This window comes from Tamandua tetradactyla, chromosome 1 (assembly GCF_023851605.1).
Source record: "Tamandua tetradactyla isolate mTamTet1 chromosome 1, mTamTet1.pri, whole genome shotgun sequence".
In the NCBI taxonomy this organism is placed as follows: Eukaryota; Metazoa; Chordata; class Mammalia; order Pilosa; family Myrmecophagidae; genus Tamandua; species Tamandua tetradactyla.
Window position 1 is genome coordinate 224,171,480 of NC_135327.1, and position 13,941 is coordinate 224,185,420.

Here is a 13,941-nt window from a genome sequence, read left to right on the forward strand (position 1 = left end):
AATTTATCATGGATTTAGGGGGTCTGTATCTGCACTCTTGATTCAATTCCATTGGTCTATGCTTCTATCTTTGTGTCAGCACCATGCTGTTTTCACCCCTGTGACTTTATAATAAGTTTTAAAATTGGGGAGGGTTAATCATCCCACTTCGTTCTTCTTTTTTAGGATGGTTGGTCAAGACTTTTTTTTTTTTATTAATTAAAAAAAAATTAACTAACACAACATTTAGAAATCATTCCATTCTACATATGCAATCAGTAATTCTTAATATCATCACATAGATGTATGATCATCATTTCTTAGTACATTTGCATCGATTTAGAAAAAGAAATAGCAAGACAACAGAAAAAGAAATAAAATGATAATATAGAGAAAAAAATAAAAATAAAAAATACAAAAAATATATATAAACAAACAAACAAACAAAAAACTATAGCTCAGATGCAGCTTCATTCAGTGTTTTAACATAATTACATTACAATTAGGTAGTATTGTGCTGTCCATTTTTGAGTTTTTGTATCTAGTCCTGTTGCACAGTCTGTATCCCTTCAGCTCCAATTACCCATTATCTTACCCTGTTTCTAACTCTTGCTGGTCTCTGTTACCAATGACATATTCCAAGTTTATTCTCGAATGTCGGTTCACATCAGTGGGACCATACAGTATTTGTCCTTTAGTTTTTGGCTAGTCTCACTCAGCATAATGTTCTCTAGGTTCATCCATGTTATTACATGCTCCATAAGTTTATTCTGTCTTAAAGCTGCATAATATTCCATCGTATGTATATACCACAGTTTCTTTAGCCATTCTTCTGTTGATGGACATTTTGGCTGTTTCCATCTCTTTGCAATTGTAAATAACGCTGCTATAAACATTGGTGTGCAAATGTCTGTTTGTGTCTTTGCCCTTAAGTTTTTTGAGTAGAAACCCAGCAATGGTATTGCTGGGTCGTATGGCAATTCTATATTCAGCTTTTTGAGGAACCGCCAAACTGCCTTCCACAGTGGTTGCACCATTTGACATTCCCACCAACAGTGGGTAAGGGTGCCTCTTTCTCCGCATCCTCTCCAGTACTTGTCATTTTCTGTTTTGTTGATAATGGCCATTCTGGTGGGTGTGAGATGATATCTCATTGTGGTTTTGATTTGCATTTCTCTAATGGCCAGGGACATTGAGCATCTCTTCATGTGCCTTGTGGCCATTTGTATTTCCTCTTCTGAGAGGTGTCTGTTCAAGTCTTTTTCCCATTTTGTAATTGGGTTGGCTGTCTTTTTGTTGTTGAGTTGGACAATCTCTTTATAAATTCTGGATACTAGACCTTTATCTGATATGTCGTTTCCAAATATTGTCTCCCATTGTGTAGGCTGTCTTTCTACTTTCTTGATGAAGTTCTTTGATGCACAAAAGTGTTTAATTTTGAGGAGCTCCCATTTATTTATTTCCTTCTTCAGTGTTCTTGCTTTAGGTTTAAGGTCCATAAAACCGCCTCCAATTGTAAGATTCATAAGATATCTCCCTACATTTTCCCCTAACTGTTTTATGGTCTTAGACCTAATGTTTAGATCTTTGATCCATTTTGAGTTAACTTTTGTATAAGGTGTGAGATATGGGTCTTCTTTCATTCTTTTGCATATGGATATCCAGTTCTCTAGGCACCATTTATTGAAGAGACTGTTCTGTCCCAGGTGAGTTGGCTTGACTGCCTTATCAAAGATCAAATGTCCATAGATGAGAGGGTCTATATCTGAGCACTCTATTCGATTCCATTGGTCGATATATCTATCTTTATGCCAATACCATGCTGTTTTGACCACTGTGGCTTCATAATATGCCTTAAAGTCAGGCAGCGCGAGACCTCCAGCTTCGTTTTTTTTCCTCAAGATGTTTTTAGCAATTCGGGGCACCCTGCCCTTCCAGATAAATTTGCTTATTGGTTTTTCTATTTCTGAAAAATAAGTTGTTGGGATTTTGATTGGTATTGCATTGAATCTGTAGATCAATTTAGGTAGGATTGACATCTTAACTATATTTATTCTTCCAATCCATGAACACAGTATACCCTTCCATCTATTTAGGTCTTCTGTGATTTCTTTTAGCAGTTTTTTGTAGTTTTCTTTATATAGGTTTTTTGTCTCTTTAGTTAAATTTATTCCTAGGTATTTTATTCTTTTAGTTGCAATTGTAAATGGGATTCGTTTATTGATTTCCCCCTCAGCTTGTTCATTACTAGTGTATAGAAATGCTACAGATTTTTGAATGTTGATCTTGTAACCTGCTACTTTGCTGTACTCATTTATTAGCTCTAGTAGTTTTGTGTGGAGAGCCGCCTCCCGGGTCTGGCCTAGTGGACACGCTGCGGCCTGCTCTAGAGTTCCCCCCCGCCCATCGAGTGAGTCAAGATGGCGCCCGCATCCTGTTTCCGCGTATGACGCACGCGCCCACCAACCCTATCTTCCAATCACCTCTGTATACGTGGCACTAACCTATTGGGTTTGGGCACAGTATATAAGAGGTTACCCGGACAGGGTGGGGGGAGACGACCCATAGGGAGCCGTACCTGACGGCCGCATAGAGGTTGTTCCCCCGCGGGGTATTCTGTCCCGTGCGGAATTTGTAACAGAGCTTGCAAGCTTAGCTCCAGTAAAGGTCTGTGCTCACAACTGCAGCGTGTCTCGAACCCGTGTCTGTCACTTGAGTCGGTTTGTCTGCGTCTGTCTCTCTCTCCCTCCTGTTCCCTCCGCCGGCCGGGGACCAGAAGCTGAGCGAGACAGCGCCGGACAAGTGGTGGCCCGTACGGGGACCCTCCTCTCTCGACACCTCTTCTGCAAGGAGAGCCGTACTGTCTCTTCTTGAACTGAGAAGGACGTGCATCCTGAGCTCGCAGCGGACTTCCCGCGCCTGATCACCGCGAGAAGGTGAGTACTTCTTATTACGTGAGAGTTAAGGCCCGCGGGCTTTCAGGTAGCCCCGGGGACTCGGAAGAGCTCTCCGAGTGATTAAAGTACAGTGCCGACTGCAAACATGGGGCAGTCCGGAAGTTTACCTTTGTTAGCTCCCTTAAAGACCCTTTTAGCGGACGGCTCCTGTGAAAGTGAGCCGCCCACTTGTAAGCCGCCAGAGTCTGGCGCTAGTTCAGACGACTCTGACTCAGAGTCAGATGGTGACGAGGCCGAGAGTGCAGGCGCACCTCTGCTGATCGATCTGGGGGGGCTCCCGGTCTCGCCCCCGCTGCCCTCCGCCCCGCCCGCGCCTACCGCTGCGCCCCTAGAGACGCGGCGCCTTCCGGTGGATGGTAGGCAAGGGCTCCCTTGAGTGGCAGCATCAGGTAATTCCGTCTGCCCTCCATTGCGAGATCCGGAGCAACAGAGTCACAGCCCACGGCGGTGCTGTGGCAACAGGGACCATTACTCTGGATCCATCCCGGAGTTTCTCCAAAAAAGATTTTAGAGCATTACCCTACCGCAGTTGCAGAACTAGCCCTAGAAGCCATCAAGAAGGCCATACAACATTTTGGCCAACCACCCAAAAACCTCAGGGTGCCTTACTCTCTCCAGCAAATTGAAGTACTTACCGGGTGCATAGATCAATGGGCTGTTCTCCGGTGCACCTTTTTGGGATGTATTGACAGTCAATACCCTAAAGACCCCCTCTTACAATTTGTTACCCGACATCCAGTGATCTTTCCCAAAGTGACTTCGCCTAAGCCACTAGCGAGCGCCCTCACCGTGTACACGGATGGCTCCAGCTCCGGTACAGGGGCGTATTGTGTGGAAGGGGACACTCCCAAAACAGTATTTTTTCAACCACAAAAACCTCAGTGGGTTGAATTGCAAGTCATTATTACAGTCCTGAAAGAGTTTCCTGGCCCCCTGAATATTATCTCTGATTCCATTTATGTCGTAAATTCTCTACAAATTTTAGAAACTGTGGGCATTATAAAATGTTCCTCCACAGTGAGCACATTCTTTCTCGAGCTTCAAGAGACAATACGTGCTAGACAACATCCCTTTTACACAACTCATATTAGGGCCCATACAGGCCTGCCTGGTCCCATGACACAAGGAAATCACATAGTAGATGTGGCCACTCGACAGCCACACGTCTTCCCCACGCTGACACCATATCAGCAAGCCCGAGAGTTCCATGCCAAATTTCATATCAATGCAGGTACCCTAGCTAAGCGGTTTAGTATTCCGCGTGCAGCGGCTAGAGATATAGTCCGAGCCTGCAGGGATTGTGCAGAACAAAGAGCAGTCCCTTCGGTTGGAGTTAACCCTAAGGGCCTCATCCCAGGAGACATTTGGCAAATGGATGTCACTCATCATTCAGAGTATGGTAAAATTAAATACCTGCATGTGTCAGTAGACACATGTTCTCAGATATTATTTGCCTCTGCTGAGACAGGAGAAAAAGTCCACCAAGTCATTGCACACTGCCTTGCCGCTTGGGCAGCGTGGGGTAAGCCAAAAATATTAAAGACAGATAATGGACCTGCTTACACCAGTAGAACCTTCCAAAAATTTTGTGATAATATGGAAGTACAATTAAAACATGGCATCCCTTACAACCCTCAAGGACAAGGAGTCATTGAGAGAGCTCACAGGTCTCTCAAAGACTTACTAAAGAAACAGAAAGGGGGAATAGGTCACGGCCTGTCCCCAAAGGCTCAACTGTCTATAGCCTTGTTTACGTACAATTTTTTAAATGAAAATTCACAGGGAATGACACCTGCCCTTCAACACACCACTCCGAGTCCTCCACATAGAGGTCTAGTCCGATGGAAGGATGTCCTGTCGGGACAGTGGCAAGGCCCTGACCCCGTGCTCAGCTGGGCCAGAGGCTCTGTTTGTGTTTTTCCCCAGGAGCCAGGACGTCAACCAGTGTGGGTTCCGGAAAGACTGGTGAGAACCGTGACATCGCCCGAGGAGGCCACGGAGCTGTTGCCCAAAAAACCAACAAGCCTTCAACCTGAACCATCAGATCAGGCCTCCAACTCTGCTGATGACGGCGGCGACTGACGAGATGGCAACGAAAACACCGGTCACCCTTCGACTGTTTAGAAGGGGGGACCAGTTTTAATACCCCCCGCTCTCCCAACAGGTGGAATCAGACCTTAAAGTGCTTGGGAAGATCAAGTTAACCCCCGTTGCCTTCGACCTTTCCAAACTGGGCGAGACTGTACAAAGTCTGTGGAACCGAGTCACCTCTTGGTTCTCTTGGCCCAATTTGACTACTTGGATTCTCGTAGCGGTGGGACTATTAGTGGGATTAGTCACTGTTAAATGCTTGTTAGAACGCTTGTTCCAGACACAGCAGCAATTGCGTGTTACTACCATGTTGGCTATGTCACTCGCCCCTGGTGCTCCTGACAACGACCGCCCTGCTGCCCAGTCCCCCATTTCACCGTATGACCCATCCCGGCCACTCAGGGCGGGACGCTCGAAAGCAAGACCCGCTGCAAGGCCCATGGCTGTGTCCCGGGTATAAAAGGCGGCACCAGCAGTCATAATTTTGGTCGTAGGCTGATCTCTTAGGCGAAGTCGCAGTCCTGGCCAGACTAGACTCCAGCCATTGCACAGAGACACCTAGCGACACTCTCGATTCTGGTTGCCGCTCTCCTGCCCCCCCCTCATAACCCAGTTGCGAGGCGAAGCACTGCAGGGAGAGTCACGTGGTTTCCAGCTCACGGGCTCTCCGGTCTCTATATGAGGTGGCATTCTGGTTGGTGCCTAGCAAGCCTAGTCCAGACTCCCCAAAGCACCAAAACATGTAGTGGGCCACTCAGGCCCACGGGAGCACACTCATCAATGGAGACACTGGGTCAAAATAAATAAAAAAAGGGGAGAATGTGGAGAGCCGCCTCCCGGGTCTGGCCTAGTGGACACGCTGCGGCCTGCTCTAGAGTTCCCCCCCGCCCATCGAGTGAGTCAAGATGGCGCCCGCATCCTGTTTCCGCGTATGACGCACGCGCCCACCAACCCTATCTTCCAATCACCTCTGTATACGTGGCACTAACCTATTGGGTTTGGGCACAGTATATAAGAGGTTACCCGGACAGGGTGGGGGGAGACGACCCATAGGGAGCCGTACCTGACGGCCGCATAGAGGTTGTTCCCCCGCGGGGTATTCTGTCCCGTGCGGAATTTGTAACAGAGCTTGCAAGCTTAGCTCCAGTAAAGGTCTGTGCTCACAACTGCAGCGTGTCTCGAACCCGTGTCTGTCACTTGAGTCGGTTTGTCTGCGTCTGTCTCTCTCTCCCTCCTGTTCCCTCCGCCGGCCGGGGACCAGAAGCTGAGCGAGACGGCGCCGGACAGTTTTGTTGTGGATTTTTCCGGGTTTTCGACGTGTAGTATCATATCGTCTGCAAACAGTGATAGTTTTACTTCTTCCTTTCCAATTTTGATGCCTTGTATTTCTTTTTCTTGTCTAATTGCTCTGGCTAGAACCTCCAACACAATGTTGAATAATAGTGGCGATAGTGGACATCCTTGTCTTGTTCCTGATCTTAGGGGGAAAGTTTTCAATTTTTCCCCATTGAGGATGATATTAGCTGTGGGTTTTTCATATATTCCCTCTGTCATTTTAAGGAAGTTCCCTTGTATTCCTATCCTTTGAAGTGTTTTCAACAGGAAAGGATGTTGAATCTTGTCAAATGCCTTCTCTGCATCAATTGAGATGATCATGTGATTTTTCTGCTTTGATTTGTTGATATGGTGTATTACATTAATTGATTTTCTTATGTTGAACCATCCTTGCATACCTGGGATGAATCCTACTTGGTCATGATGTATAATTCTTTTAATGTGTTACTGGATTCGATTTGCTAGAATTTTGTTGAGGAGTTTTGCATCTATATTCATTAGAGAGATTGGTCTGTAGTTTTCTTTTTTGTAATATCTTTGCCTGGTTTTGGTATGAGGGTGATGTTGGCTTCATAGAATGAATTAGGTAGTTATCCCTCCGCTTCGATTTTTTTGAAGAGTTTGAGGAGAGTTGGTACTAATTCTTTCTGGAATGTTTGATAGAATTCACATTTGAAGCTGTCTGGTCCTGGAATTTTCTTTTTAGGAAGCTTTTGAATGACTAATTCAATTTCTTTACTTGTGATTGGTTTGTTGAGGTCATCTCTTTCTTCTTGAGTCAAAGTTGGTTGTTCATGTCTTTCCAGGAACCCATCCATTTCCTCTAAATTGTTGTATTTGTTAGTGTAAAGTTGTTCATAGTATCCTGTTATTACTTCCTTTATTTCTGTGAGGTCAGTAGTTATGTCTCCTCTTCCATTTCTGATCTTATTTATTTGCATCCTCTCTCTTCTTCTTTTTGTCAATCTTGCTAAGGGCCCATCAATCTTACTGATTTTCTCATAGAACCAGCTTCTGGTCTTATTGATTTTCTCTATTGTTTTCATGTTTTCAATTTCATTTATTTCTGCTCTGATCTTTGTTATTTCTTTCCTTTTGCTTGCTTTGGGATTAGTTTGCTGTTCTTTCTCCAGTTCTTCCAAATGGATAGTTAATTCCTGCATTTTTGCCTTTTCTTCTTTTCTGATATAGGCATTTAGGGCCCTAAATTTCCCTCTTAGCACTGCCTTTGCGGCGTCCCATAAGTTTTGATATGTTGTGTTTTCATTTTCATTCGCCTCAAGGTATTTGCTAATTTCTCTTGCAATTTCTTCTTTGACCCACTTGTTGTTTAAGAGTGTGTTGTTGAGCCTCCATGTATTTGTGAATGTGATGGATTGTTTTTCTCTTGCTGCTTTCAGGATCCTCTCTTTCTCTTTGACCTCTGACATTCTAACTAGTAAGTGTCTTGGAGAACGCCTATTTGGGTCTAATCTCTTTGGGGTGCGCTGCACTTCTTGGATCTGTAATTTTAGGTCTTTCATAAGAGTTGGGAAATTTTCAGTGATAATTTCTTCCATTAGTTTTTCTCTTCCTTTTCCCTTCTCTTCTCCTTCTGGGACACCCACAACACGTATATTTGTGCGGTTCATATTGTCCTTGAGTTCCCTGATCCCCTGTTCAAATTTTTCCATTCTTTTCCCGATAGTTCTGTTTCTTTTTGGAATTCAGATGTTCCATCCTCCAAATCACTAATTCTATCTTCTGTCTCTTTAAATCTATCATTGTAGGTATCCATTGTTTTTTCCATCTTTTCTACTTTATCCTTCACTTCCATAAGCTCTGTGATTTGTTTTTTCAGTTTTTCTATTTCTTCTTTTTGTTCAGCCCATGTCTTCTTCATGTCCTCCCTCAATTTATCGATTTCGTTTTTGAAGAGGTTTTCCATTTCTGTTCGTATATTCAGCATTAGTTGTCTTAGCTCCTGTATCTCATTTGAACTATTGGTTTGTTCCTTTGACTGGGCCATATTTTCAATTTTCTGAGCGTGATCCATTATCTTCTGCTGGCGTCTGGGCATTTAGTGAGATTTCCCTGGGTGTTGGACCCAACAGGTTGAAAGATTTTTCTGTGCAATCTCTGGGTTCTGTTTTTCTTATCCTGCCCAGTAGGTGGTGCTCGTGGCACACGTTTGTCTGCGGGTTACACCAGTAAAAGGTGCTGTGGGTCCTTTAACTTTGGAAAACTCTCGTCGTGGGGGAGGTTCGCCAGCCAAAGCGGCTTGGAAGAGTGCGAGCCGGCCCGGGGGTCCGAACGTGGGGAGGGTCGCTGGCCACCGCAGCCCGGGAGAGCGCCCGACCGAATTTCCTAGTTGGCCCGGGGCGCCAAGCGTGGCGGGAGGGCGCCAGCCGCCGCAGCCTGAAAGAGTGCACCGTTCCCAGCTGGACCGGGAAGTCACGTGTTTGGAAGGGACCCCCCAGGTCACCGTTCTCCGCGGTCTGGGGATTTCCGACCCAATTCTCTCAGTTGGTCCGGGGAGCCTCGCGTGGTGGGGGCGCCAGCCGCCGCGGCCCGAGGGGACCGCCTGCCCAATTCTGCCAGCTGGCCTGGGTAGGAGGAAGGGAGGGACTCCGGCCATTTGCCGTCCCGCCCGGGAAAGCCCGCGCCTCTCGGCGATCTCACCAGAGCTGGTTCTCCCAGACAGTCAGCCGTTCCAGGATGGGGTACGTCGTCCCTTTGATCTCCCTCGTGGCTCCGGGAGCTGCTCTGTATCGTCTCCACTCCCCCAGTAGCTGTTCTGGAGGAGGAAAGGTGAGGGTGGCAAGGCTGTCGAGGCCGGTGGCGGAGGATACGGTGAAGGCGGAAGAGGGCACGGTGGTGGTTGGAGAGCCGCCGAAGCAGGAGGAGAAAGGGAAGGATAAGATGGCGGATGGAGCGCCGCCGGAGCAGAAGGGGAAAGGGAAGGGCAAGATAGCGGCGGGAGCGCCGCCGGCGGAGAAAGAGGGAGAGGAGGGCTGGATGGCGGCGGGAGCGCCGCCAGTGGAGAAAAAGCCCTTCTTTGTCTCTTTTAACTGTTTTACATTTGAAGTCTAATTTGTTGGATATTAGTATAGCTACTCCTGCTCTTTTCTGGTTGTTATTTGCATGAAATATCTTTTCCCAACCTTTCACTTTCAACCTATGTTTGTCTTTGGGTCTAAGATGTGTTTCCTGTAGACAGCATATAGAAGGATCCTGTTTTTTAATCCATTCTGCCAGTCTATGTCTTTTGATTGGGGAATTCAGTCCATTAACATTTAGTGTTATTACTGTTTGGGTAATACTTTCCTCTACCATTTTGCCTTTTGTATTATATATATCATATCTGACTTTCCTTGTTTCTACACTCTTCTCCATACCTCTCTCTTCTGTCTTTTCATATCTGACTCTAGTGCTCCCTTTAGTATTTCTTGCAGAGCTGGTCTCTTGGTCACAAATTCTCTCAGTGACTTTTTGTCTGAAAATGTTTTAATTTCTCCCTCATTTTTGAAGGACAATTTTGCTGGATATAGAAGTCTTGGTTGGCAGTTTTTCTCTTTTAGTAATTTAAATATATCATCCCACTGTCTTCTCACCTCCATGGTTTCTGCTGAGAAATCTACACATAGTCTTATTGGGTTTCCCTTGTATGTGATGGATTGTTTTTCTCTTGCTGCTTTCAAGATCCTCTCTTTCTCTTTGACCTCTGACATTGTAACTAGTAAGTGTCTTGGAGAACGCCTATTTAGGTCTATTCTCTTTGGGGTGCGCTGCACTTCTTGAATCTGTAATTTTAGGTCTTTCATAAGAGTTGGGAAATTTTCAGTGATAATTTCTTCCATTAGTTTTTCTCCTCCTTTTCCCTTCTCTTCTCCTTCTGGGACACCCACAACACGTATATTTGTGCGGTTCATATTGTCCTTGAGTTCCCTGATCCCCTGTTCAAATTTTTCCATTCTTTTCCCTATAGTTTCTGTTTCTTTTTGGATTTCAGATGTTCCATCCTCCAGTTCACTAATTCTCTCCTCTGTCTCTTTAAATCTACCATTGTAGGTTTCCTTTGTTTTTTTCATCTCTTCTACTGTGTCTTTCAATCCCATAAGTTCTGTGATTTGTTTTTTTAGACTTTCCATTTCTTCTTTTTGTTGATCCCATGCCTTCTTCATGTCCTCCCTCAATTTATTGATTTGGTTTTTGAAGAGGTTTTCCATTTCTGTTCGTATATTCAGCATTAGTTGTCTTAGCTCCTGTATCTCATTTGAGCTATTGGTTTGTTCCTTTGACTGGGCCATATCTTCAGTTTTCCTGGTGTGATTTGTTATTTTTTGCTGGTGTCTGGGCATTTAATCAGATTTCCCTGAGTGTGGGACCCAGCAGGTTGAAAGACTTTCCTGTGAAGTCTCTGGGCTCTGTTTTTCTTATCCTGCCCAGTATGTGGTGCTTGTCTGTCTGCGCGTCCCACCAGCAAAAGATGTTGTGGCTCCTTTAACTTTGGAAGACTCTTGCTGCTCGGTATGTGGTGGAGACAGAGGAAAGGTTTTAGGTTGGTTTTAATGGCTTCAAATTGTGAAGTCCTGGGATCTGAATTCCTTGAGAGAGGGATTCCACCTGAGTTGCGTTTCCCCCCTCCCGCGGGAAAGTTCAGGTGGTAGACAGCCCTGAAAGCAGCCTGTTTCTGCGTTCGGGGCAGTTGCAACCTGTGTAATCCCAGCACTGAGCCCAGAGGCAATGAAGCCTCCATAGAAACAGCTGCAGAAGGCTCTGTTTCGCCCCCTTTCCTCTTTTTCAGTTAGCCCAATCGGTGACTTCCGCCTTGATCAGTTTCGCCTGAGCTGAGGGCCTATTTTTAGTAGTCAGAAGTTGTTCCTTAATGCCACTATTGGTGTTAGGTTGGGCTCAGTCTCTACTACTGTTGGAGACTCTTTCCTTTCCCTTCGGGAAGTCGCCTGTGGGGGAGGGTTGCCAGCTGCTGCGGCTTGGGGAACTGCTGTTCCGAGGCTACCAGCTGGTCTGGGAAGCCGTGTGTGGGGCAGGGGCGCCGGCCACCAAGGCTTGGGGAACCGCCGATCCAAATCTCCCAGCCGGCCCAGGAAGCCGTGTGTGGGAGGGCCGCCGTGGCTTGGGGAACTGCCGATCCAAGGCTCCCAGCCGGCCCGGGAAGCCGCGTGTGTGGAAGGGGCTCTGGTCGCCGGCCACCACGGCTTGGGGAACCGCCACTCCAAGGCTCCCAGCTGGCCCGGGAAGCCACGCATGGGGAGGGGCGCCAGCCGCCGCGGCTTGGGGAACCTGATCCAAAGCTCCCAGCCGGCCTGGGAAGGAGGGAGGGGGGGGCTCCGGCCGCCAGCCGCCGAGGCCCGGGGAAGCGCGCGCCTCTCGGAGACCTCACTGCAGCAGAGTCTCTTAGCCGGTCCAGTCGGTCCAGAATGGGGTACGCTGTGTTTCTGGTCTCTGTTGTGGCTCCGGGAGCTGTTCTGTACTGTTTCTAGTTCTTTAGTAGTTGTTCTGGAGGAGGAACTAAGACCCGCGGGTCAAGACTTTTATAGTCCAAAGTACCAGCTGAAGTTCCAGAGTCTTTTGTTTCAGAAACTTCTGTTTCATATTTGTTTCCTTCATCCTGTGGCATCATAACTGCTCTATGTAGAGCTGGTTGTAATAAGTGAGACTTAGCTTGGATTGTTGAGCCTTTATGGAAAAAAATCCAATCTATCAGGGACATTTTCATTTGGATGAGACACAGCTTGGAGGGGAAATAGAGGTTCACTTGATGGACTAGTTGTAGTTATCAGTGTCATACCCAGGCTACACCTGCCCCCAGCCCATACCCTTGCAACCCCGCCCTGTCCCCACCCCCCCGCTCTGCACGTGTACCTGTTTTGGTGATATAGTAAATCAAGTTAAAGCTTTCATCAGCTTTGCATTTCATCTCTTGCTTCTTCTCCCTGATCTGAAATGATGTCATAAATATTTATTTAAAAGGATGGTGTCATTCTGAGCTTACGTTCTTTCTCTTATTGATGGAAAACTAGTTTCTGATTCCCTTGATTTCACTGTGATCTCTGGATTCATCATTCTTTCTATGCCCTCTTTGGCTGAGAGCAACACCTAACGTGTGCATTGTAGCTCCAGAGTAGGCTGGGGACATTTTCAGATGTGGGCTCTTAGAAGTGTCCCTTTGCTGAGATTGAGTCATCTTGGCCTTTTCCTTAACAACACCCAATGTGTGCATTGTAACTCCAGAGTAGGCTGGGGACATTTTCAGATGTGAGCTTTTAGAAGTGTCCTGTTGCTGAGATTCAGTCATCTTGGCGTTTTCCTAGTTAAGATGAAAAATTAAAATATTGCATAGGTTTTTCTCAAATTCTTGTTTTCTTTCCAAAAGTTTAAACAACTACATTTTAAACATTCCAATTGCCCGTTATAGGACTCACTGTATGTGCCAGGAGCTAACATGGTGAATGAGACTTGTCCCCTTCCCTCAAATTGCTGATACCCTGGAGGAGGAGATAGGGACAGGAACAAGTTGTGATGCTACATCAGGGGTCTACATAGGTGTATGGGAACTCATAGGATCCCTTTCTCCCCCAGTCCCGAAAAGTCAGAGATGTTCTGGTAGAAGTCCATCCATGTCAAAAGTTTGACTTATGTCTAGGCTTGCCAATAATTGCTGACGATAATAACTACCATCTATGTGCCCTTGCATATGCCGGACAGAGCACAGAGCATTTACATGTATTAGAGTTCAGCCTTACTTCTGCCTGGCAAGGGTTGTCCCGTGTCACAGAAATGAAAGCTCAGTCTCAGTAAGATTAAGTAATGCAAACAAATTTGCATAGCTAATAAGTGGCATTACTGGGGTTTGTACAACAGCAAACAAACTTTAACACAAAATTTTGGAAAAAATTGACTGCACATGTTGAAAAGCAATTTTTTGCAGGTGCAGACCTGTTCATGGTTTTGTACTGCACATATATTATGTAGGCAAATTTCTGCCCAGAAATTGTTCCTAGTGCATATTATAGAATTAAATAGATCGGTTCTAAATATTCTAACGCCTAATAAATTTGATCTCAGTTATAAGAATCTGAAAGAATTCATTGTGGGTTATAAAATGATACTTTGTTAAATGAGTTTAACTTATGGTCCATTGATTAAATTTTATTTTTACCTTTATCCAAATAATTATTATAATCTTAAATTAGTTATATAATATTATTATATTATTGAAATACTATAATACCTTAGCCTCAATTTTGACAAAATTACTCTAAAAGCTATAAAGAGAAATAAATGGAAATGATTTTCCTTTTTCTCCTTTAGTTTGGAATATGGGCAGATCAGCTTGGGGATGGAAGAGCCCACCTTCTTGGAATTCATATGAACAGGTACCAAGTGTTTTCTTGAATAAGACCTTTTCTCTTAAATGTTACCATGCGTTTTCTAATCTTACTTTTTCTTTTTTGAAGGCGAGGTGAAAAATGGGAACTACAATTAAAAGGCTCAGGAAAGACCCCCTACTCCCGGTACAGCTTGAGATTTTTTTAGTCATCTAAATCGAAATTGGTACTATGTTAATTGCAAAGGA

At 45.4% G+C, this 13,941-nt stretch overlaps 1 protein-coding gene across 2 annotated transcripts in view; it reads left to right on the forward strand.

Annotated features, from left to right (window-relative positions):
• Positions 1–13,941, forward strand: part of LOC143677400 (protein nucleotidyltransferase YdiU-like) — a 58,577-nt gene that overhangs the window by 6,021 nt on the left and 38,615 nt on the right. For both annotated transcript variants that reach the window (XM_077153297.1, XM_077153308.1), the window contains 2 exons: positions 13,677–13,741; positions 13,823–13,879. In XM_077153297.1, coding sequence (XP_077009412.1) covers positions 13,677–13,741; positions 13,823–13,879 — 122 coding nt within the window. The remainder of the gene's footprint in view (positions 1–13,676; positions 13,742–13,822; positions 13,880–13,941) is intronic.